The following is a 25,132-nucleotide window of genomic DNA, read 5'->3' as shown; positions in this document are numbered from 1 at the left end:
AAAGAGGTTGCTTTGCTTTTATACCGAAGTATCGCACGAGGGGAGTCCTCGTGGGTTCGCAGGCCATCGGGGGTCCGCATTCGCGTCGTACGCTCTCTCGTCTCCCTCCTTTCGCTGCTCCTCTCTCGTTACCCCCCCACCCCTTTCTCTCTCTTACTCCGTCAAGTGTATCGGGTGCCACAGGATCTCCCCACACTGACTTCCTCCCTTTTCATTCACCTCCCTCTCGTCATCCTGATTATTTTGGCAAGGTAAAAATCAGCGAAGCGCGAGAAAGAGGAACAACGATAGAAATGCGATCAAAAAAAATTGGAGAAAAAAGAGTACCTATATAATACAGAGAGATTCTTATATCGAGCATCTTGATAAATATATTCAGTATTCTTTAGCCAGGATTAACATGTATTCTCGAATTGCATTCTTCTGGCCAATCTTCTCTTCTTCTTCGTGTTTCTCAGCCTACTCTTTCTACTGACATATTCTCACGCTATGGACCTACTTTGAATTACATTAACAGCGGGGAGTCTCTCCGGTACCAATTGGAATCAAATACGATGAAGGAAAGCCGCGTGTACAACGCGACGGAAACCTGCAGGCATTCAGGACGACGGAAAAAAGTATATATGTAGATCCTATATAATTTGCCGCACCATTTCGCCCGACCACCCGCCTACTATTATTTTACGACGTTGAGTGTTGTGTGACTTAAATCACCACCATCGTGTACGCAGAAGTCCATATGTAACGTCGCAATGACGTTGATTCGAGATCGCCTAATCAACAAGTTCTGGTCAACTGTGAGATTCCTCAATGATTGTCCGTCGGTGTGCAATTCACGGAACAAAATTCTGAGGCTCTTCAAATAAATTACTCGATATTTCTCCTCGTTTATTGAAATAACCAGAAGCGCTTCGGTCGCTCCACATATTTCAACTCAAGGAGGCCATATAGTTTCGATAGACGGTGCGCGTCGCATGTACCTCTCAAGGATGAAGACCTAGTGTCGGCGGATGCGATTACAAGGTCCATTAGCGACCACTGATGACTCATATCGTATAACTTTGGCTTGATTAATTCACACTACTAAGTACTAAGTAGCACAATGTAGAACACGAGGAATCTAGATACTAGTTGCTTACGGTAAACTGTAATTATTTTCCTTCCTTTACGCAGCCTTCCTAACTACAATGGTGAGTTAGTCATAGGAATTATCTCGCCATCTAATCGCTTAATTTTGGTCGGAAGTGGCGATTTATAGCGATCTCTTTAAGCATACAGATAGGGACAAAACTACACGAAGAACATCTCAAGAAGGCGTTTAATTGTTGCAGATGTGATGTTGCTCCACCTTCGAAAATTCATCGGCAGATGATGAACACGAGATATCATCCCTGAAACGAGGTCGCTCACCTATTTATAACTGGGTCGAGAGTTGGGCAATCGTTTTGGTATCTTTCTCTCTCTTGCTCTCTGTCTTTTGCCTCCCCTTCCTCTATCTCTGTCTCTCTTGCTCTTTCTCTTTTTCTTACTTTTTCTCACTGTAACGATGTTCTCGATCCCGACTTCTCTCGGGGATCAAGATCCCCCCGGTACGCGAGAGCGAATGTCGCCTTGAGCGAAATCACACACCTGACGCGGCCTGTAACCCGGCGAGTTCTTTAAAACATCAAGCTTCAAGCAAAATGAACAAAACGTCAAACAGGAAATCACCCATATATCCTTAGAAAAAAGCAAATGTCCCTCGTTCTCAATACTTAATTGGATGGAGAAATAAATACAAAGTCTCGTAATTTTTATAATGATTCGTCTATCTAATAAATGAGTAAACAATGGGGTCCATACCCGTGTTTAGTATTATATTTAACGCTGTTTATAGTTAAAATAGCTACGTTAAATAATGCTAAGTTAAAATATCTATTATTGGCCCTTTTTTCATTTCTAGATTGCACTAAAACGTCAAAGAAATCGCTGAAAGCGGAGTGCTTCATTAAATGTTCCTGAGGACTCATGCATGCCGCAGGGGAGAGACAGAAAGAGAGATCCACGCTGTGTGAGCACGAATTAAAGAGAGCGTCGAGAACAAGTGATGAGAGAAACCGGGCTCGAATATCGCGACGTTTCTGCGATACTAATTAGTCAGACGCCGAAAGCAATTAAGCACAAGAGCAGCAATTAGATTTCGTTATAGCAGATATATCCATTCTGTACGACTACGTGACCCTGGCCGTAAGTTGTTGAAAGTCACGGGAAAGGTAACGGTCACCCGGCGATTGTCTCAAAATCGCGACGCTCGACTCGGTTAAGTTCAAGGTGGTACCAGGTACATCTTAGTCAATGTATATAGCCAGTGAATGCATACGTAACACCATCTTATAATTGCATTGCCGGTATGTACCAAGATCGTAGACCGTCTGACCTGCCAAGTAAAAGTGCATTTTATGGATAAAATTTATCTCATGCGCGAGAATATTGTAATTAAGATTATCTAGATACGCAATGATAGACGAAAGTAGATAAAGCGTAATAAATTTTGACTCGTAAATTTGGAAGATTGAACGATTTGACTTATAAATAAGTAGAATATGTAAATAATATATGAATATATACTTTTATTATATTTCTAACATTAAACAAGTAGAGTATAACCAATAACATAAATTATTCAAAATGTTTTAAATTGCTAAGTGTCTCGCCGACGTTGCTGAAGAGAAATGTTTGAATTGCTATGCAAAATGACAAAAAGATCGGTGTTCTATGCCAATTGACGGCGATATGCGAATCTAATAATGACCTAAGAAATCGACCTATCACTAGGAAATCTAGTAACCCAGTGACGCATGAGAAACTCTCGAAACTAATCGTGACGTGAGAACCATACCTGGATTTAGATGCGAGTAAAAGACGCGATCGACACGGAACTTTACGACTCTCTAATAATGAGACGATCAACGCTTAGCGCTATCAACGCGGAGAAATTCCGCTTTTGTGAGCTCGAAGAACGATTCTATTCATCCGTTTGCATATCCGTAACATGGGTCGCAATTTTCAGGATTTTTTTTTAATTCGCTCTGTGCACTGTGCATTTTACATCACATAATTGAAAGAAATACTATTTTTTACTTCTAAATTCTTTCATGTAGGTACTGCAGATATTTATAACTTCGTACAAAAAACTGAAGTAAAATTCTAATCAAATGACTGAAATAAGTTATCACGTAATAAAAATGACTAAAGATGTACAAATATATGGTAATATAGATTTCTGTTATTGTAATTATGAAGAATCTATGAATCTAAATAAACTAAATCCAAAACAGATATATCTCTTACATATAATGAAGAAGCTTAACTAATAATATAAATTTTTGTATTTTATTTTCACAACTGTGTATATTACTTTCTTAATTTAAAATTTGTTAGGAAAAAAGCATTTGTTCATAATGGTATTATAATATAGGATACTACGTTGCGCTCGGCTGTATTATGAATGAAAGTAACTCCTCTTCCTCTCGAAGCAATTTCGCGTCTTTTTCTCCGTTGTCCTTCCCGCAGCCATGTCGTGGTCGTTGTTATTACAGAGGAGCGTAACGAAGCATGACAATCGCCTTTTTGCAACAGCCAGTGCATCGCTACTCTTTGCGCCGTTCTTATATGCTGCTCATACAAATAATTCGTATTTTATCAATCGCACCTTTCTACATTATATTAATTATCGCTGTCCACACCGTCGTAGCGTGTCCGCATCGTATCGTTTTAGAAAAGATGATGTTATACCTGCACATATACCTATTGCCGAAGTAAAATTCTTTTTACTGCGTCCAGTGGAGTTTTAGCGCAGCGCGAGGAAGAAACGCGTCATTTTGTCTCAACCTCCTTTCCAGCTATTTATTTTTCTTCTATGTGGGACTTAAGGACATCCGTCTCGAGAAATTTAGTGTTGTATGCCTATCCTCTCGACCCGATTAGGAGTGATGTACATGTGCCGCGACCTCTCCTCGACCTCCGGCTACCACGGATCGAGGAAACAATCGGCTCTGCCCGGATGCACCTGAGACATGCACTTTCCCCTGCAATCGTACGAGAATGCCGAGAGTCAGCCGGCATTTCCATCTCGTCGGCTCGGTTTCGAGCGACCGCGGCCGCCGACCGGATGACTCGTCAAAGAAACAGAACACTCGCGATGTATTAACGATTTCGAATGTGCTCTTTATGCAACGCGGCCGCCGCGAAGAGTTTCGCTCGTGAGAAAAAAAAGAATGTTTCGGACCTTCCTGGAAGACTGGAAAGTTGCCGCTGCCGCGGTCGCGGTGATTTCTCTTTTTTGAAGCTTCTCAGCTGGCTCATGCATTTGCCGGTGATTTGCGTATTCGGCATTAAAAATAAGAGCAATTATCAACAAGAACTTCTTTAAATTATTCGAGTTAATTAAATCAAAATTGATTATAATTTCAAAATTGAAACACTTTCACTGTTGTATTGCAGAAAAGAATATCTTGTAGAAAAGAAGAACTAGATAATTTGAAATGTGGAAATAAAGAAGGGATTTTAATAATTAACACATTCGAATTTTTAAAATACTATTAATGAATCACATATTACAAAGCGTACAAATTCGCATATAGCTTAATATGTTGCATGTACATCGTATTAGACTAGATGTAACTATAAATCAACTGTGATGAGTGAGTTCTATTACAGATTGTGATCGCGCTAAAACTCGCGCTAAAATCACGATGGTAAAATCGTAATATATATATATATATATATATATATATATATATATATATATATATACATATATACATATACACATATAATATTGCGTTTTGTAATTGACAAGAGTTACGTCATCACCAATCGTACATATTGTGACTAGTCTTTCAGTTTGATTACAGTTTATCGATCTATTTGCATACGGATATGCGAGCGAATGTTATTAAATATTTAATGTACATCACGGAAGGGCCAAATACCCTATTCACTATTTAATAATAATAATAATAAATAAGAATAAATATTTCCATGATCGTGAACAATGGAGGATCAGCGTAGGGCTTGAATCATGTGACTCCCGCTGACATCCTGTTTTTCCCATCGCCCGTTGTTCAATGAAAAAAAGAAGAAAAAAAGAGACGAAAGAAAAAATTATCAACGATGGTCACTAGTGATGGTATCCGGAGTATGCCTGGCCGTGCGCGTAATGAGGATCTTCCCAACCGGAAGAACCACCACTGGCCGGGCTGGCCCATCCACCGGATACGGGATTGGACCATCCACCACTGACAGGACCTGACCATCCACCGCCGACGGAACCTGACCAGCCATTATTATAAGCGGTGACGTCGTGATGGTAAGTTTTGCCTGACCAGAGTGTCTTCAAAGCGATGAAGGCAGAGATGAGAAGAGAAATGAAGGACACTTCGATCGCCTTCTTCGCTAAGAATCCAATTGCCAAGTACGCGAAAGCTCCTAAAAGACCAAGCTTCACTTTTGCGGCAATCAGGAGGGGCAGGATTGCTTTCAGACCTCCCTTCTTCTTGCCTCGAGCTAGAATGTTAAAAGAGATATATTAGATTAAAACCAATAAAATTAAGTTATTCGTTCAAATAATTGTAAGATGTAAATTGTCAATTTAATTTTGTTCTAGTATATATCGATATTATATAGATGAGTATTATATCTATCAATCTTAATTTAGAGCTACCTTCAACAATCTCGTCGACAGCCTGACGAATTTCTGCTGGAGCAGATTCGCTGATAGTACGTGCTGACTCGTGGATTTTCTGGAAAGCAGATGCAAGATTGATCTGAAAAAAATTGATAGTTTAAATTTAACCATGCCGTGCCTCTAAGTGTGAGAGAATGAAAGAAAAGCTTTATTAATCGTCAAAGCTATATTAATTGCCCACACCAGGCCCGGCCAACTTCAAACTGCGGATCCACGACATTTCTCCCTTTCTTTCACTCTTCGTGGATGGAAAGCTCGAAGTTGACCAGGCCTACACTCTATGTAATAGTTTTCAAGTTTCAGTAGTTTTTTTTTATGTACCCTAAGACTGCGACCGGTCAAAAACTGTCCAGCTTCATCACTAATGAAATTCTCGAGAGAGTTCTGTCTTTCCGCGATGTCATTAGCAGCTTCCATCTCTTGATCGTAAGCAAGTTCCTTGCCAGATCTGGCATCGGCATTACTCTTCACGAGACCGACTCCGTTCACAAGCTCCAGTTTATCTTTAGTGAAGAATTCCTTAGCGGTCCTGTATAGTGTCTTCTGCACGCAGGATATGCTATCTTGCTTCAAGCATTCGTCAATGCTTTGTCCGGCGGTGAGAACAACCGCGGTTGTCAAGATCAAGAATTTCTGCAGTAGCTTCATGACCCCTTGCAGTTTCCACAAGACGTGTTACAAAATCTGATCGCGGCACGACGCGTCCGTAGGAGATACGAGAGATTCGTAGATACCGATAGATCTACGAACTCAGGGTGAAGCCAAATTTCGTGTGGTCCACAGCACAATCCGGATAGCTTATATTCGGCGGGCCCCTCCTTTACGGTCTACATCAGAGACTGCCCCACCCGGCTTCTTTTTTTCCTTATTTGGCATGCATGAATGCGTGAACGTCCTACGTGTCGTATATGTATTGGTATATATGTTCGTTTAACTGTATATGTGTTCACCCAATAGACGATAAGTGTACCTATGACCGAAGTTCGACATGCTGCCTACCACGAACCACGATGCGACCCGCGACCTACCTACGACAAAACAAATAAAGACCGGGCGTATAGGTGCGAAAGACAACGCCTAGAACGCTAGTAAAATCGCTTTCTTCCAACATTTTCTTAAGCATACTGGATTAACTTTACATTGTGATATGCATTACACAGGATATGCAATTTTTAGTTGAATAGTATTATAGATGTGAGGTATTGAAAGTTCCGGCCAAACAAATGTAGCATAAAAAAAACAGATTACACAACACGCAATATTACATTACAGGCAATATATCATTCCAATGCTGTGATTCAACACAAGATATCATGCACTAGATATAAAGTATGCCTATTTTTATACACAAGGCGTAGTAAGTAATTTTGCTTTACTTAAATTTAAAGCTTTAATTTCACTGAGCTTTGTAATATGAATTTAATAATATTTGTGTCATAATAGAAATAATAATTTAATATACTATAAAACCACAAATAACTTCATATTTAATATCATTTATCTCTTACACTTAAATAATGTACTTTAGTAGATTTTTTAATTTTATGAAACATATACTATATATCGAAATAATTAATTTAATATATAAATATTTAATTCATGTACGTGCTGTGTAAGAAAATGATAAATTATGAGTTTCTAAAGATAGGCTATGCTCGCTCGAGTTCAACGATGTATGTTTCTAGCTTGTCCTAATTATTTTACACATTTACATATTCAAAATCGAAGAACAGATGGGACCCGAATTTCAAGAATGTGTTAAATCTCATGTAAATAAACTCTCGAGAAAGCTCTTTCAATGTTCTTTTAAACTCCAGCATTAATACTAATCGATTTTGGTTAATGTCAGTTGTATTCTAATTTATTAATATTGTATTGATATTAGTCATTTTCTTCAGTAAAATACTTAATGAGAAATAATAGCTCACAATCAGTGTATCTATTCATTTTAAGCTACGAATATAACTTCAATTGAGTAGAAAGTGTATATGAATACGTAAACGTTGACAGATCCAATTGCTAAACTCGCGTTCAAATAATGCATTCATTATGATTTCTACAAACAGCAACAATAAACCGTGTTTAATAAGCTTAAGTTACAGCTTATTGTGTGTATTATACTTTCGAGTAAAGAAAAAAGAAAGACGATAATAAATGGAACAGCCGGACAAATAATGCAATCTTTATGTCTGATTAAATCCTATAGTCTTACTACTAAAAACTTTATTCGTGGAAACACCACTAATTGTAAGTCGGATACACGAGGCTCGTATAAGCTCGTGTAAGCGAATGGTAATGTAACGAGTGATAACTCAAGTAGCTCAACTAACTTCTTAGCGGTGACAATCATCGTTGCAGTTCAAGGGGAAAAGTCTTAAGACTGCCGTACTCTCTCCTCATAGATAGGTCCTTCGTGCGTGCGTCGTTGATTTAAGGCGCGGATACAGGACACGATCAGCATGAATGAAAGAAAACTGGTATAGATCAAGTTCAAACATCCCGGATCCGACCTTCATCGCGGCGCACACGGACACCACTTTCTATTCTGACCCTGCAACTCTCACGGGCCAACGGATAATGCCGCTTGTCATTTTCATTTCATTCCTTCCTGCGGCGAGTGTAAAACGATACAATGCAACAATCAAGAAAACCTTCGCATTCAATAGGCGTATATGTGCGGCGTGGGTTTGAATTCCGAGAAAGTAAAACCGCCAATAGTCTAACACTAAGACCGTCGAATGCGTCGAAAACGTGTACTTTAGTAACTGGTCAAAATTTCCAATTTGCAGAAATGTAATCAGAAATGCAACAGAAATGCATGTAAAATATATAATGTTCACCTACGCTTTGGAAAGATAGAAATACATGAAAAATAGGATACACTTTTTTACTTAGAAAATAAATACCATATTAGATAATTTCTATATAGAAAGTTCTCTCTCACTTTCTCTCTTTCTTTCTACATTTTTTCTATCCTTAAATCTGTTAAAGATATGTAACTTAGAACTTTAAAATGAGAAACACGTTCTACATATTTTTATAGTACACAACGTAGTATTATGGAAAATATAAACATCAACGGATTCTAAATTTGTAAAACTTTCTAGCAACACTTACTTTTGTCTGAGTATCAGGTTGCTTCTCTCTGATGAAGTAAACTAAAATATTCAGAATCAAATAGACAATTCACGCGGCTTTAAGCCGGAAACCAAACTCAATGTAACACTTTTTTCATCGTTTACGTATTACACGTTAAAAAATCATTACTTTTCTTTATTACTTACATATTCAATAAAATGAAATTATAAAGTAGAAAAGAGGAAATGAAAAAATTGCATGCATTACACTTTGTACATTCTGTACTATTATTAAAGATCACGCGCGCGTGCGTGCACCTCTTTGTTAATTCATGCACATAATCACATTAGAAGTAACGTACGAAGAAGCACTCTCGTCTTGAACTCGGTCAACGAATCCTATCGTCATAAGAAGGGATTCAATGAAAAGCAAGTTTAAGAACAACAGTTCCCATCCCCAATCTTACGCCAATGCTCATTCATCCTTTCTCGGTCATTGGGTAGCACTCAGAATCCTTTCATCGATCCTTCACTCCCAACGGAAAAGCAAGCCTTAAAAAGTAAAACCAAAGTTTCTCCTGTATATACAGCGACAGCAATGATCGCTAAACCGCAGGCACGCCCATCGTGGTAAAATTACTATGCTTTATGCGAATACGGCGTTGTATATCCGCCATATGATTCCGCTCAGTGAAATGTCGATTAGGAATGGATATTTTAATTAAACAGATTACGTCAATTCTCGTTCTTATCACGTGGATTATTTTGAAGGTAATTACTATTTTTAAAAAACTACTTGCTCGACTAGCTTCTTATTAGCGTTAATTGAGTAAACGAAAGTTTCAAAGTTTCAACAAATTATGTTAAAGGCATGCTGCATGTATAAAAGAATGATATAATTTGTTCTATTTAAATCAATAATTACATTATTTTATTAGACCGGGAATAAAGACCGGGAAAATTTATATTCTAGTTTGTCGGTACCTTTAATTTTCTCTCTGTCTCAATTTTATTTTTACAGCAATAAATTAACTCATTTTATGTTAAAACAATTATTGTTGATTAAAATAATTCTAAAGTTATAAGTTTTAGTAAAAATTAAAATATCATAAACACGGATTATTAATTTTCAAAATTTTTCTCGATAATTTTTCTCATGAGAAAATTTTATCGTACATCTTTTACTTACTTTTTCCATAAAAAAAATTATCCGCTTTTCGGTTACACTACCAGTTAATACATGCAAATGTATAGAGGTCATTCACCGACTTTCAGAGGTCATGAAATTTTTCTAGACCAATATGCCAATGAGTCGAGATATTCCCACGGTATCTAGAATTCCGAGTCCAAAGACAGAGTCATTCAAAAAGCGTATCGATTTAGGACAGCAACGTCCATAAAAGCGTATCCAGCAACTGTGTTGCGTTTCCTGTCCTAAATCAGAAAGAGCCGGTGGTCTTCGATATTCTAGCCTCCGAACTTGTCGGTAACTGGTTTAATGTCTGTCAATCGACTGTGCTAGGAATTTCTGATGCAATGTTCGATTAATTCTACAATGCCTCAATGCCCATTGGCCATCGACATGCGTATGACCTGAAAAATCGATCCGGCGGTAGCCAACCAAATCGAATTTGAATTTTAAATTTCCTTACGAGGTTTGTAATGAGCGTGGAATGTAACGGGGAATGTAACGCCACTCTTCCGCGCCCAACTGGTTCTTCTCGTCTATGGACCATAACGCGGTTGCTGTGCCAGAAAACGCGGTATTAACCCTTTCAATCGATTATAAGCAATAGATCATAAATCAGTTATGTATATTTTATATTATATATAGAAGATTTTATATTAATACTGAACATTAATGGACATAGGAAACCGTCTAGGTCATATCTCTAGTTAAATATAAATTAATAAGACGGGACAAGACAGGAGTATCGAACAGAGTAAAAGATAATCCAGGTGACGATGGGTACATTACCCGTTCGTTCCTTTGCACGGAGTTGTAAAACTTATCAAGAAGGATCAAAGAGAAGAAAATGAATCGTGCATTTCCATCAATCATCGCGCGTTGACAATAATTGCAATTTATTGCTGCTTTCATTCTTATTAAATATAATGAATCCGATTCGGTTATTCGTGTGTTATCTTCGTTCTTTCTAATCATTAGGAAAGTAGCGCGATGTATTACGGATAATAAAATTAAGCATATAAGCGTGCAATTAAATTGCCAATGTTGGATTTAGTGAAGCATTCGACTTGCGTAATATATACCGCAACGAATTATGAATTGATCGATCCAGCCTTCCATATTATATGGATATAAAGTCGCAGCAATCGCGGACTGCACACGCTGAGAGGCGACCAGCTCATTTCGGGACTGCATCGCCGAATGAGCTGCTTTCAGCGTGAGCCTCCACGTTTTATGATATTCGAAACGTAAAAAAGGAAACGATCGGTATGTATGCCAGTGGGTCTTAGCCGGAGCTCTTCCTTCCCCTACTACGTGGAGAAAGAAGGAGCCAAGGACTGTAGTAGGAGGGGGATCCAACACAGAGAAGAAGCGGCGTAGAGACTGCAGACTGTAGAGAGATGCGTGGAGAGAAAGAGGATTCGTTCCTCTCACACCGCTACGAGCCTTTCTTCCAACGCACCTCTCCTCTACCTCTTTCTCCTTCGCTGTTTTTCCTCCCATCGAGCTCTCCAATCCGCTTCGGGCTTGGATCCACGTGCACGCACACGGGAATGCCACGGATAAAAACGAGCACCGGCATTTGTCTCTACGGACGTATTCTCACAATTCATATTTGGATCTGAAAGACTCAAATTGATTTCCTCGAGATTCAAACCAAATTCCTCGTACAAATTGCCACAGAGTCCCGCTACATTCTAAACTCAAACGATTCTAAATTTCTTGAAATATGATCTTGAATAAGCAAATATAAAAAACGCATAATGTGATGTCAGCAGCGCGAGCGTTATTAATCAAATTCGTTGCATACTGCCGACAGGCGCGCGCTTAACTTTCGATGCGCTATCGCCATTAGTCCACTTAGGTGGACATTCGCGCCAACTATTATTAGCTTTGCACCTTGCGCGCGTTACGACGAACGTTAGCTAAGTAAACGAGCATCCAGTAAACGCAGGTGAATATGCGGCACGGTAGGTCACTGGCACACTTTCCTCATTGGCTCGATTCGTTACCTCGTTCCTGCGATTTTCCAATGTTCCGTGTGCAAGTAAACGAGAAATATTGGCGGGCTCGATCCAGCGAACCATGTCGCTTCATTTCCAAGCCTGTTATACGAAATGTCTTATTAATTTCTACTTATAGCAAGTAATAAACGATGTTACGCTGGCTTGTCCGAAAATTACGTACTAAACGCTGCTTCTGTTTAGACTAATTTTGTGATTTATAAAAATAATCTAGCAGTTTCGTTATAATGTAATTAATATTGTAAAAACTTGAAGTCGCGTACCAATTGAGATGGTAATAAATGCAAACACGATATTTCGCATCTTCCAAATACGAATGCTTTATTAACATGTGTTGCACAATAATAAATATGTGGGTAAAAAAAATAAATAAATAAATAAAAAGACAAACAACGTACTTTGGTTTCTTCGGTGCGTGTCTGTGATTTTCACTGAGAGTCCTGTCAAAGTGGCAGACCAATAAAGATCAATTACCACGTTTCTCGTGAGCAAGCATTTGTTAAATATCACTTTCTACCGTAGCTGTCGATCAGTACCTCAGTCATTGTCGTTTCGTCGATGTCACTGTCACTGATCTTGCGTCGCGTCACGTCATCAGTCATTTTCCAGCGTCCATTAACTCTCTTACCGCGACTGACGTTTGCAGTTTTACGAACTATAAAGAAACACGAAAGCCACGTTGTGAAAAAGGTGCACGTTGCGTTAAATGAATGTGACGATAAGAGGACAATGATGAGGTGATTGAAATGCAAATTACATAAGCGCAATGTCAATGTGCAATGCCATTGTCAACGTTCATCTAGCCGTATCTATCTGAGAAAAGCTTTAGTAGCGATAAGAGAGTTAAAAAGGCAAAGAACCAATTAAATCTCGCGGTTGGTGCAATTAACGATCAAAAGCATCAAGACGACCCCAAGTTAGCGTAAAGATGGGCGTATCCTCTGTAAGGTAACTGTGTGGAATCGACGTCTTCGATTGATCTCTTCTTGCGATGATGATGGCCAACTTCTTGCGCGTAAACGACGTGGTGGCCGTGATCATCGCCGCCACTCGCTAGTTTCTTCACAGCTACGATCAGTGACAACATCAATGCCAATGCCGAAACCATTAACGCCTTCATGGCCAGAAGACCCAATGCGCCGAAGCCCATAGCAGCCATCATCTTGCCTAAATAAGTTTAAAAACGTGAGTTTTTTTTTAGATTAAAGTAAAATTTTAATTATGATAAAAATCGAATGTAACGTAAAAGTATATAAAAATCGTAATAATTACAAGATACGCGTATAATGACAAATAAACACAATGATACGCTTATAATTATGCATTTGCCATTAGATATAATTAAATAAATTAAATATATAATTTGGAAAATATAGTATAAATTCTTAAGCAATGTACATTTATCAAAATGAGCAAATATAATACTTAAAATCGAAAATGATATTGAATTATTTAACGTTTTGAATATTGTAATAAAATTTACGGAATATTTGCGGATAAAGCAAGACATTATATTTAACGTACAAATAATGTGTAACGATTACTTTCACATAATTGTCTATTTCAATTAATCATCTCTTTACGTGATAATAATTATTCACGAGTACTTACCCATCATAAGTATTAGTATCATGTACCCGCCGCCACCCTTCTTGCCGCCGCCACCGCCGCCGCCGCCGCCTTTGCCACCGCCGAAACCGCCGCCGCCGCCGCCGCCGCGGCCACTGACGCCGAAATCATCGCCCCTTCCTAAAAAATGTAAATTTCACAAATTTTCGTAAATTTCTCCCAACACCATTTACATCGTCGGGAATAACCATACCAACCTTCAGCTTCGGAGGGCAAACTCTCCTTCAAGGCAGTTTCGATATTCGGTGGGAGTAAAGACGGTAACTTAACTCTCAGTTCTCTACCTTCCAAGAATTGTAGGAAAGGTTCGAGGCCTCCGAAGCCCTTCAAGACTCTAGCCTTTCGAGAAGACCCGCTTCCAGGCACCTCTACCAAAGATACACCGTCGAACAGTTCGATGTTCCGTTCCTTGCTGGTGGTCTCCAGGAGCTGCTGTACAATCTTCCGTACGATTCGCACTCCGTGACAAGAGACCGACGCGTTCTTCGAGTCCTCCGACGTGCATGACGTCGAGAATCCGGTCCATGTGTCCTTGCTTTCGTCCGTGGCGGCGTCGATCGTGTCAACGATTAAGAACGCGCAGAACGCCAATGCCAGAGCGATGTGCAGACGCCGGCGTTCGATTCCCGGTATGCTGTTTATCCAAAGCATCGTTTCGTCGTGGAAACTTGGGTGTTTCACGAAACAAAACAATTGGGCTCCGTCGAAACCGCGGCGGGCCTTAACTCTGCGTTTACGTCGTTAAACCACCGCGCGACAAAACTACAAAGGAACCGTGAAGCTGCGGAACCTACGGCGGAGGTCCGAGTGCTGCAGCCTAAGTGCTCGCAATTCCCATTTATATAGATCTACGTGAGGCTCGGTGATTGTACTAAGAAAAAAGCAAGGAGAGCATCGGGCACGATGGCTGCCGTTCTCTGCTCTTGCTGTGCATTAGCCGGTAATTTTTCGTTCACTTAGATGCCAGTCTCCTCGACGATTCGTTTAATTCTTGTTTCCGACGCGTTTCAGAGCGTTACGGCGCGGTCGGCTTGCGAGAGCGAGGTTCCATCATCGGCGCGGATGACGCCTTCACGCACCTTCCTCCGCCTATTTCCTTTACCTGCTCTGCTAGACGTAATTCGCGTCTAGCGAGATCTCACTATTCTAGATCATGTACTATCCGGCTCCCGGATCATTCGATACCGCGCCGCGCCGCGCCGCGCTGCGCCGCGACTCTCTTCTCGCGGGCTCCGGTTCTCTTTCCTTTCTCTCTTTCCCGGGCTTTAGTAGAGCGGAAGAGAACGTACCGATTTCGAATCGTGATCGCCGGTATCGATCGTAACACAATCGTACGCATCTCCGTTAAATAATAGATGCGAGCATACCGTGTTTGAACCTAGCCCATGCGAGATACCAACATGGAATTTTGCCCCGCCAATCGCCATGGCGCGTGCCTGCGCGGTGGAGCGGATTATTGGCAATCTTATTCCGATATAGGTGCCTAGATTGTGTCAACGTACGCAGGACGACGAGGAGAGGACGACTCCTTACGTAGGTCGTAAGCGGGGAATGTGAGAAATGCGAATGTGTATGTAGGAAGGGGCAGGGTGTGAAAGAAAACGAGAAAGAGGCAAAGACGCCGGTGGCTCGCGAGGACGAGGATGGCGAACGCGTGGAAGGAAAGGAAAGAGATGACTATCCAAATCTAGTTCATCTCCACGTGCCTTTCTCTTCTGTTCCACTTCCCCTCGCATGCCCGACACCGCGGTATATACGTAGCAGAGGCTGGTAGGTATAACTACAGCCGGTTCGAAATCATTCTTCCGTTCCACGACACGACTCGATCGCATACGGACACGATCGTGATCGACTACATAAACCTTATCAAAGCTCACGAGACTTTAAAGACGGTACTATCTATTAGAATTAGATTATATTAACGTCCTCAAAAGCAGTTGCACTATATCGCGTGTACTCGCGAAATTCATACTTACGTTCATACAGAATGATAATTTTAATTAGTGCACGCTAAGCCGTGCTCTGTTTACTTTGAAGCGCGGATATTTACGACTGTATCTGTTACGTATTTGCATTGTATTTTAGTTCATTCATAAGATGGAGGTTTATTGCGAATTTATCTCACGCAGTATAGTGTTCGCATAAGTATTTAACGAACCGTAACATAATCGTGTTATCGGAACGTTGTCGCGTTACGAGATTTTCGCATTTAAACGTCGTCTTCTCTCTCGCCATATTCTTTCTGTAGTCTGTACCTCTATCTTATCCCATTTATTATACCTACTTAATTTGGTTAAAACCTGAGGAAGTATCAACTAAAATACAAGAATTTGGTAAGTCCTAAAAAACTTGAAAACTATTTTGACTAATTTAATAAATTTCTAATTAACATAATAATAAATTAACTATACAAAAAATTATTAGTTTTATTCGATTTTATGCTGCTGATTCAGTTAGATATGATAATCGCAAAAATCTGAAATAATATTAACAATTTGTAAAGTTTTACTGTTATGATAAATTAATATTCGACATAATTTTTAAAATCAAGGAATTAAGAAGACTCTCTGACATTTTAAAAGAAAACATATTAAATAAACAGGTACCGTAATAATTACGCGATAATAGATCTTTCACATTGAAATTCAAGCAATTTTACCACTTTGCTCCGTTAATATATCTCCGATCTAGATAATTGCTTCTCGAATGAGAATTCTCGAAGAATCCAGGTTACCGGCAAAGATCGACCTACATGTAAGAAATCAATAATTAATTCCATTTCCATCCACTTGTCATAATAATTTTTCGATATCGATAGCGCTGATTACTCGCCTGGCGATAAATAGTAAATGATTCGGGCATCACCTGCAAATAGCAGATGGTAACAGTTTGTAATAACAGTAATTGAGTCAGGTTTAAAAAAAAAAGTATTTATCAACGGACATCGGTATGTCAACGATATCCGTATACGATCGAGGTTTCGGACACACCAGACCTCAAATTCTTTCTCCGCCACGCGTGCGAACGCTTTTCGAAAAAGAAAGAGAAAGAAAAAAAGGATATAGAAATTGGGTCAAGTCCGCGATGCCCCTGTACGTCGGAAATCGAAAGTTGATTTCCTGAATGGTACGAGACGAACGGTACTCTCTTTCTGCCACATCGCGTCTGTCTTATCTCGCGAATATCTTCCTTCGGATCCTTTAAAACCGATCAGGATGGAGAAAGCGGGCATTCTCAAATGGAGGTCAACTTATTTGAATGAGAAATGCCTGACGTATCACGTGGTCCAGGTAGTTTTCCCTTCGATCCAATCCCTCTTCAAAACATAAATTCAAATTTTTTTATCCTACTTAGATAAATATTACAGATGTATATATTCTATAGATATGCATATATACATATGTGTAAATTGAAAAATAAATTATAAGAAAAGTGTACAGAAATTAATGATTATCGATATGACGGATATATTATAAGTTGCAAAAGAAAAGATTTACGGTTTTTAAAGAATATACGACATACAACCATTTGCAATATACAACAGTATATTATAAGGATTTACAGTATCAGTTACGTCTGTGTCAAACGCAGACGCACATTACGCCATATACACAATGAACTAGTAAAAATAAAGCGCCACAAACTTGACGCTAAAATCGCTCTAAAAATCGCAAACCAGAACATGCATTTAACATTTAATATAAAAACATATCTTCGATGATTTAACTGCTAAGAAAAATTCGTCTTTTACATAAGAATCTCACTAATAATGTTAATGTAATAATGTTAAATCTCTTGTTAAATTATACAAAATGGAATTCAAATATTAGCTATAAATTCTCTGAGAAAGGTACAAAATTAATTTTTTACTAATTTTACCCTTTCATAACTCGTTAATTTAGTAACGTTACATGTTTTAATTATTATTAAACTTCAAATTTTCTATCGCACACACTCGCAACTTTGTTTTGTTAAGCAGCTAAGCTAAACTATCGAAATGAATCGCCTGGATGTGAAATCGCGGTAACTTTTATTCTCATATCCACACGATGCGCGATGTTTTGTTCTATCCGGTCTACAAGTTATCTTAAATAGACCACAACTAACGATCGTGACTAAAATACTTGTAGTGCCCAGTATAGTTCGCAGGGATTTATGTTTAGCGTAGTCGAGCGTATCCGTCTCGATTAACTTGAAAGTTGTTTTTTCAAAGACATCAGTCATCACCATTAAAAAAGGAGGACAACCTTAAATATTAAATCTTCTCCACAATTTTATTCCAAAATAAGTAGTGTATTAAGAGATTGCAACAAATTACTAGCACTCGCTATTATCTTTACTACGTTTTACAATTGAGCAACTGTGAGCAATTATAAGCAATTATAAATAATTATAATCAAGTTTTATTGTGAGAAATAAAAAATAAAGATTGAATGTTCAGTAGTCTCTCAATTTGTACAATATGTATATGCGAATCAAAGGTACTCTGAAAAATTTGATCATAGATAATAATAATTACTTCAGTATTGATGTCTTGCTTTGAATAAAAATCTTGATTTAATTTTTATTTTTATTCGTTGAGCATATTATGATATTTTTTAGCTGTAATAATTTAGCTATATATAAAAAACTATATTATTGTTATAACTAAAGTAAAAAAATAAAATTCGTTTATAATATTTCCATAATTATAAATGTGACAAATAAACAAAGTTCTATAAAAATAATAAATAATTTATTTTTGTTGGTATAAAAAATAATATAAAAAGTATTACTATACATTTCACAGTCTTGTTAATCAGACAATCATAAATTAAACACATATTAATTTAAGATATTAATATTAATATAAATAAAATATACATGCACTTATGTAACTCATCGTCAGTCATTATTTTTCGTCATTCTGGCGTTGTACGTTCAAGTTATTCTTCTCTGTTAAAGAAGTGTAAACGTGTATATTTATATAAACTTGTCCGTCCGTTGTGTCAAGTAAATTACTACAGGACTCTCTGTTGAAAATAATTTCAATTTAAAATACAAACGAAGTAATCGGCAAATTAATTACACAGACTACGTGTAATTATTTTACTATTTACTAATTATTTACAAAAGTAGAGAGAATTTTATAACTTCTCTCTTCACGATTCATCACGCTAAAATTACACAGAAATATTCGAAAAACCGATGAAAAGAGCTTGGAGGGCTTTTTTGAGCTTTTAGTATCATATCATTTTAATGATAATTCTCTTGATGTTGATCTCATTTCAACATCTTTTGCCCTAATTTCGAATAACATTTAACGTTAAAAGTAATTACCTTTGATAAATATAAAATTCTTAATTTTAAAAATAATCTTATAAATATAAATAAATTATAAATATCAAATAAACAATATCAATAAAAGATTCTCTCATATTCATTTAACCGCACATTTAACGTCAAGTATAATCATAGTATAGCCTCCAAAATTAATTGATCTAGATCTAGAATAAAATTCAATATGAAATGAGACAGTTATATCTAGCGCCAAACCTACGGCAGAGATGCGAGAATACAAACTGAAAGTAGAGTAATCACGTTTAACGTTTAATGCATATTGTAAACGTAATCCTAAGCTCTTGAGATATCACAGATCTAAATACTGTAATGTGAGAAGCGAGAAGAATATAATGCTCGTGCATAATTTAATGTCCTAATGACGAGAGTCTCACAGTATCTGTGATTATATTCACAAGTAGAGTCGCGAAAGTAGGTAAGATTCTTGTGATGCGTATCCTTCATGCGTATGCATCCGAGAATCTCCTGCCCACCTGCCTACGTATCCGTAAATCGTGACGTGACATCCTGATGTCGCCGTTGCGTTGTAATAAACACGTGCGTCGCTGTGTGTCATTGACGTATTATATAATATTCATGCGTCGTGCAGTCGTTCGGAGGTATATATAATAGTATCAAAGAAAAAAAAGAGGATTAAAGAGAATTATAGCGTTGAGGATAAAAGAAACGAGAGAGGAAAAAGGACGAAGTAAAGTGGATAATTATGGATAGAAATAAATATTCTGTAAATCTAGGAATGATTCTCAAGAATAGGTTTGGTACGGATCCAAGAACGTCGCACTTCTTGTCTCAAACGTCGATCTCGGCGATTTTTGGATCCTGCTTCGAATGATAGGAATCAATCACTTTACGTGCGCCGCATAAGCCAACTCGTGGGCGTCTGGCTGTCCAGGAATCGACGTTTGTTCGTGGAAGCTTCTCGCCCAACCGCTAGAGTAACTATCACCACCATGGCCATGGTCGAACGAATGGCTCGAGCTGTGGTGAGGATGTGCTACTACCTCGTAGGTCACGTGTTTTCCCTGCGAGAAGAGTTTCTTCAGGCCTATGATAGTAGCCAATAGAAGCGCGATCTTCGACAAAAGGAGAGCTTTGCCGACCAGGAGGGCGAGAGCCTTGAACGCGAGACCACCAATGAGGCCGATCTTTAAGACGGCTGCGGCGATCAACGGACCCATACTGTTACCCTTTTTTCCACGGCCTACAAAAGGTGGAACGAATTACGCTATTATCACTTTCGGCGAGTTAGTCAAAGAGAAGATGAAGAAACGATTTTACAGATACATAATTAGACTTTCCATAGAGAAAGCAATAAAGTTCGGTTATGAACGGATGAATGAGTATAGATTAACGAACTAAAGGTGAAAGCTATTTGTTTAGTGTAGTCGATGACACAACTTTACTCACTGTGAAAACAACGAAAATTGAAACCAGAGGAAAACTGACACCGGACACGTTATTTAACTATATAAGATTGTTCGATAATATTATAATTTTGATAAATATCACACTAGTTATTAAAATTATTTTGTCTAATGCTGGCATAATTTTATAATAATAAAAATGTTAACATATCTATAACTTTTGAGTAATTAAAGTAAATGAAGTTTTGCAAATTAAAAATGACGTATAGATAATAATATTTTACATGCTTAACAGAATTTTAATTCAAAGCTTAATTATCAAGTTTATTTATATCAAATCTGTAAAATTTATAAAAGCATAACGTCTAATTATATAAATTTTAATAAACTAAATTAATTAATTAGAGTGCGTTTGCCGCAGCATCAAACATAAATTAACGTTTAATTAAATACTTAATTCTATTTAAAATATATTTTTGAAAATTCTTTAACAGAATAGTGTATAAAAGTTATAATTACCGTCTTGAACAGGTCTGTCGGCGCGCTCAATAGACAGACCCAAGTTTAGCGCACCGGTCTCGTCTTCCGACGCGGATGCGACAATGTCGTCTTCGGGTAGAAGTCTCCATTTGATACTTCTCGATTTGATGAAGGTGTAAACTTTATTCGCGACGAGATCAAGGACCTGAATCTCATCGTCCTTGCTTCTGCCGGCCTCGAACGTGATCACATCTTCCGACGTCTGGCTCGTCTTCCTGATCTCGATGTCGTCCGTCAGCTCGATCGAAGCCTTCTTCAGCAGCTTATTCATGTACGTCACCAACTTCAACATCACGCAACTGCTGATGTCGTTCTGGGAGCATTTCGAGTTGAGTTTACGAAGAAGTTCCTCCTCGTACTTAGCTCGATCTGTTAGCGTCACGGTCTGCTGCTCAACGACGCTTATTTTTTCCTTCTTCTCCAAAGGGTTAGCCAAACATATCCCAAGGCCAAACAAAATCAATATGAAAGTCGTCTTCATGGTGCTTTTCTGCTGAAACATTTCATGACGCAGATCAGTATAACGAAAGATCAATAATCCACGAAAAACAATCACAGAAAGCTATTAATTAAGCAAAAATACAAAGAATAAGTAAAAATTATATATCTTGTATCTTTGCTTAATTAAAAAGATTTAAAATAAAATAAAATTTAAAATTTAAAAATCTAAAATAAATAAAAAATTAAAAAAATAAAGATAAATAAAAATCTTAACAATATCCACCAAATCCAGAATGAAACTAAAAAGCAATTTAATGTATATAAATATAACAATAAATATAACAAAAATAAGATTTGATTCACAGTTAAATTATAAGAACAAATCACAACAAGTCTGAAATAAATGCTCAACGCCCGTCAAGAACATGCCAATCATATGTAAGGTAAGGTACAATTGTCGATGCGCGTGCCTTCGAGCGACATGCTGATGATCCGCGAATAATGAAAATGATAAATTGACCTACCTGTTGGCCCGAAGCCTTAAAAGCTACAGAAACGCGAGAAAGGGGTGACCGAGATGTGCGCGCGGAGGCAAAGTGGCAGTTCTTTTCTCAATTCGCCGATCAGCTGGTCGATGTCGCGAAGAGTTTATCTCGACGCGCTTCTCTTCCCAATCCCGGTACGTGAATCGAGGAGTAGCACAAGACTTCTGAACTCGCGTCTCGCCCCGACGCGTTTATATACGTAGATATCCGCCTTAGTAGATACTAAGGTGTGCACGATGTCGTCGCACATCGACCACCACCTCCCGCGGGTAGTATATAGGGGCCCCCTGCGCGAGACGATGATGACGCGAATGGCGAGTGGCGGGTAGCGGGTGGCGATGGCTATGGACGAATGGTAGTGGTACCCACTTTTGCCTTTAATAAGGCTTTGCGAACGGCCGCAATGGATCTGCCACAGTGTGCTCAGGCTCAGATAGTCCTTGGTGGTGGGATGAGTCGCTCATTCTGTTTTGCAAGCGCGAAGAGAGAAAATCAAACTGATATCGAAGTTAAAGCTTGTCGTCCTTTATTCACAAACTGGTATTTCCGCGATGCGCATACCTATACATACGATGCCCGGCGACGCGCAAAGGAGAACGACGCCAACGTATCTCTTCTGAAGGGGAGGAGAACGGCGTCGTCATCCTCGAGCGTGCGCGCAAAACTGGTTCCCAGCGATGAACGATGCACCGGCACCGGCACCGGCGTCGTAAACTCGCGAAAGAGTAGCGGCTCATCACTCGCGTGGCCTTGTGTGTAGGTGAAGAGCAGTACGTACGGCTCATGTATGTAAACAGCCGCAAACACGCGAGCCCCTATAGTTCTGATGGACCATTACCCGACCTGCCCGCCCGCGAGAACCGTGTCACGGATGTAGAGCACGCACGCCATCCATCCCCAGCTCGCAAATGCGTAAGCGTCTACCTTATACGCGAGCGTGCGACTCGTGCGGCACGTTAATCGCGGACTCTAGCCGCGTCGTTTCACGACGAACCTTCTCTACGCGCTCATGGACTTTTAGGGTAGAGAGATGAGACTCGACCACAAGCGATGTTTAAGAAGGAAAGCCAAGATACTGGGAAAGCTGGGATAAACGAGTATAATTCAAGAGAATTACTGGAGCAGAGGAGTTCGGCGAAGAAGCGTTCATGCGTTTTAAATTATCTCATTTAATTTTATTATTTTTTCGAAAATCGTTTAGAATCAATATATTAGATATATTAGATTAACATACTTCAGCGGTGGCATGCAGATATACCGGATATACGTTTGTTCCAGAATGACAAGGATGCAGGGTGTTGAAGAGAAACTCTAACTCGTATCGGTACATTCGCAATGCTGATACATGTACCTGCCTTATAGACAGCATTATATCTAATCAGTAATCACACGTTACACACACACGCGCGCGCGCGCGCGTGCACACATACATCACGTATGATCTGATGAACAATTGAGCGACTCGGATTCGATTAATTTTATTGCTTCCGTTGTTCCCGATGTTACATCCTTATTGAGGAGTAAGTCCTATCGGATGTGTTCACTCGTCATTCATTAATTCGCTCGTAAATCTGCCTACGTCACTTCGATTACAAAACGAAATCAAAGTGCAAACGTGTAGAAAGCAGCGATGCATTACAAAAATTCCAAGGAAAGTAAAGACAAGCAAAGAGACGAGTGAGCGAAGGTATCGTCAATTGCATATTTATCGCATTGCATGTCACATGTGACGGATATACGGAGTTGAGTGCTATTTAAACACCATTTAGAAACATTTTCCAATGAGTAAAGATCATTAATGTTTCATCGGACTTGTAATACCCGTTACAAAGCTAATCTATAATAGACAAGGTACGTGTATAAAGTTAAGAAATTATTCTAGAAGATAATAATTTACAAACTAAGCATTGCGATGCACGTTTTACTGCCAAGAAATATGCAAGCTTATTATAAGTCAAATTTCAATATTTTGACAATTAATCAAGTCGTACACATTATATGATTTAATTAAACCAGGAGTTCTCTCTCTCTCTCTCTCTCTCTCTCTCTCTCTCTCTCTCTCTCTCTTTCTCTTTCTCATAAAAAAACTATTATATAGGAAACTATTTCTCATTAAACTTGTCTGGCAAAATACATCTTTCACGAAACAAGTATGAAGTTATATAATGCATGAAGAAATATTAATACTTATTTATGTCTACTTCGTAATGAGAAGTGCACCTAGTTTTTATTAATTACAAAAAACCCCGCAGACTTCCGTCTAAAGTATTTTGTTGCAATAAATAATCACCGTAATTATGGCAAACAGAATAAGCAATGTTTTACTATCAGATCTGGTGCCAATCTTAAAACAATTATCTCAAATATTTATATGTGTAATATTAAATATTAGAATAATCTTCACAATCTCTCAACATTTACATTATGTATGTATATACTTATGCAAATATAAAATTAAGACATAATATAGCCATTCAGTTAGATGTCCTACGTGAAATAGTATTTGAGATTATAATTGGAGATATCTCTTAAATAAATCGAATACTGTTAACTGGATGGATAATGAGGCGTGGGGAAGATCGAAGAAAACGGGCATATCCGCCTCTCTCGTTCTCGAATTCAGCCCGTTTTCTCGTAAAAGCGACTTTCGCAGTACAGAGGTTAACGTCGCGATCGACCTAGCCGCGAAAGCTCGTCCGTATATACACGTTAGCCGATCTTTCCCCACGCAAACTGTACCATCGTGTGACCAAGGCACTCGCGAGAACGAACGTTCTGGTGCTCCATGAACCGTTACGTCGAATTCCGAACGGGTATTTTGTGAGGATCCTGAATGTGTGTATACGCGTCGTTCGAAATAAAGAAGTAATTACCCTATATAGCATGCAAATATAACTACATCTCATATCACACAACATCATTTTGTCATTATTTCGATTTATGCTGCGTTAAAAAGTTACTGTTTAAAATTGCTTTTTATTTACTTATCTTCTTTAAATTTATTGTATCTGATTATGTATTTTTATAAATTTTATAAAATAATAGACGTTAATGCAGCAAATGGTACCGCAAGAAGATATACGTGACTCAATAAAATAAAGGCTTGCGTAAATGACTTCTTTTTAATTTGCATATACACGTAGGTAAGCACATCAGCTGTGTAGATCCCACACTCATAATATGAGATAACTCGAAACCATTGTACGATGATGAAAGAAGATAGCACGATTCAAACTAAAGAAGTGCAACATTAAC

At 38.5% G+C, this 25,132-nt stretch overlaps 3 protein-coding genes across 4 annotated transcripts; all 3 read right to left on the bottom strand.

Annotated features, from left to right (window-relative positions):
• Positions 1 to 5,161: 5,161 nt before the first annotated feature.
• On the bottom strand, positions 5,162 to 6,376 carry LOC112460265. The gene is made up of 3 exons (XM_025024872.1): positions 6,050 to 6,376; positions 5,705 to 5,807; positions 5,162 to 5,547 (listed from the first exon to the last, which is right to left on the bottom strand). Exons 1-3 carry the CDS (start codon positions 6,374 to 6,376, stop codon positions 5,162 to 5,164), a joined length of 816 nt encoding a protein of 271 aa, XP_024880640.1.
• Positions 6,377 to 12,919: 6,543 nt separating this feature from the next.
• LOC112460326 (keratin, type I cytoskeletal 10-like) lies at positions 12,920 to 14,298 on the bottom strand. Its single transcript, XM_025024969.1, has 3 exons — positions 13,845 to 14,298; positions 13,630 to 13,767; positions 12,920 to 13,185 (listed from the first exon to the last, which is right to left on the bottom strand). The coding sequence occupies exons 1-3, from the start codon at positions 14,296 to 14,298 to the stop codon at positions 12,920 to 12,922; spliced, it is 858 nt and encodes a 285-aa protein (XP_024880737.1).
• A 4,219-nt stretch (positions 14,299 to 18,517) lies between these two features.
• Positions 18,518 to 22,038, bottom strand: LOC112460308. 2 transcript variants are annotated; one of them, XM_025024938.1, is made up of 3 exons: positions 21,857 to 22,038; positions 20,871 to 21,384; positions 18,518 to 20,188 (listed from the first exon to the last, which is right to left on the bottom strand). In XM_025024938.1, exons 2-3 carry the CDS (start codon positions 21,370 to 21,372, stop codon positions 19,830 to 19,832), a joined length of 861 nt encoding a protein of 286 aa, XP_024880706.1. In that variant the 5' UTR covers positions 21,373 to 21,384; positions 21,857 to 22,038; the 3' UTR covers positions 18,518 to 19,829. The 2 variants fall into 2 exon arrangements, with proteins under 2 accessions (XP_024880706.1, XP_024880707.1); XM_025024939.1 differs by having other exon boundaries at positions 20,871 to 21,381.
• Between the last annotated feature and the right edge of the window lie 3,094 nt (positions 22,039 to 25,132).

Source organism: Temnothorax curvispinosus, unplaced genomic scaffold (genome assembly GCF_003070985.1).
Source record: "Temnothorax curvispinosus isolate PA1 unplaced genomic scaffold, ASM307098v1 QBEX01010444.1, whole genome shotgun sequence".
Lineage (NCBI taxonomy): Eukaryota > Metazoa > Arthropoda > Insecta > Hymenoptera > Formicidae > Temnothorax > Temnothorax curvispinosus.
The sequence above is the reverse complement of the archived record's forward strand: the minus strand, read 5'-3'. Positions and strand labels throughout refer to the sequence as shown.

What these genes read in the sequence shown, in the direction of transcription:
- LOC112460265 (XM_025024872.1), bottom strand. Translation starts at nt 6,376, where the DNA reads ATGAAGCTACTGCAGAAATTCTTGATCTTGACAACCGCGGTTGTTCTC. An exon ending in TGACCGGTCGCAGTCTTAGG is followed by an intron (nt 5,808 to 6,049) that starts GTACATAAAAAA and finishes AATTTTTTTCAG; the next exon opens with ATCAATCTTGCATCTGCTTT. An exon ending in TGTCGACGAGATTGTTGAAG is followed by an intron (nt 5,548 to 5,704) that starts GTAGCTCTAAAT and finishes TTAACATTCTAG; the next exon opens with CTCGAGGCAAGAAGAAGGGA.
- LOC112460326 (XM_025024969.1), bottom strand. Translation starts at nt 14,298, where the DNA reads ATGCTTTGGATAAACAGCATACCGGGAATCGAACGCCGGCGTCTGCAC. An exon ending in TTTGCCCTCCGAAGCTGAAG is followed by an intron (nt 13,768 to 13,844) that starts GTTGGTATGGTT and finishes TACATTTTTTAG; the next exon opens with GAAGGGGCGATGATTTCGGC. An exon ending in GATACTAATACTTATGATGG is followed by an intron (nt 13,186 to 13,629) that starts GTAAGTACTCGT and finishes AAACTTATTTAG; the next exon opens with GCAAGATGATGGCTGCTATG.
- LOC112460308 (XM_025024938.1), bottom strand. Translation starts at nt 21,372, where the DNA reads ATGAAGACGACTTTCATATTGATTTTGTTTGGCCTTGGGATATGTTTG. An exon ending in CGACAGACCTGTTCAAGACG is followed by an intron (nt 20,189 to 20,870) that starts GTAATTATAACT and finishes CACCTTTTGTAG; the next exon opens with GCCGTGGAAAAAAGGGTAAC.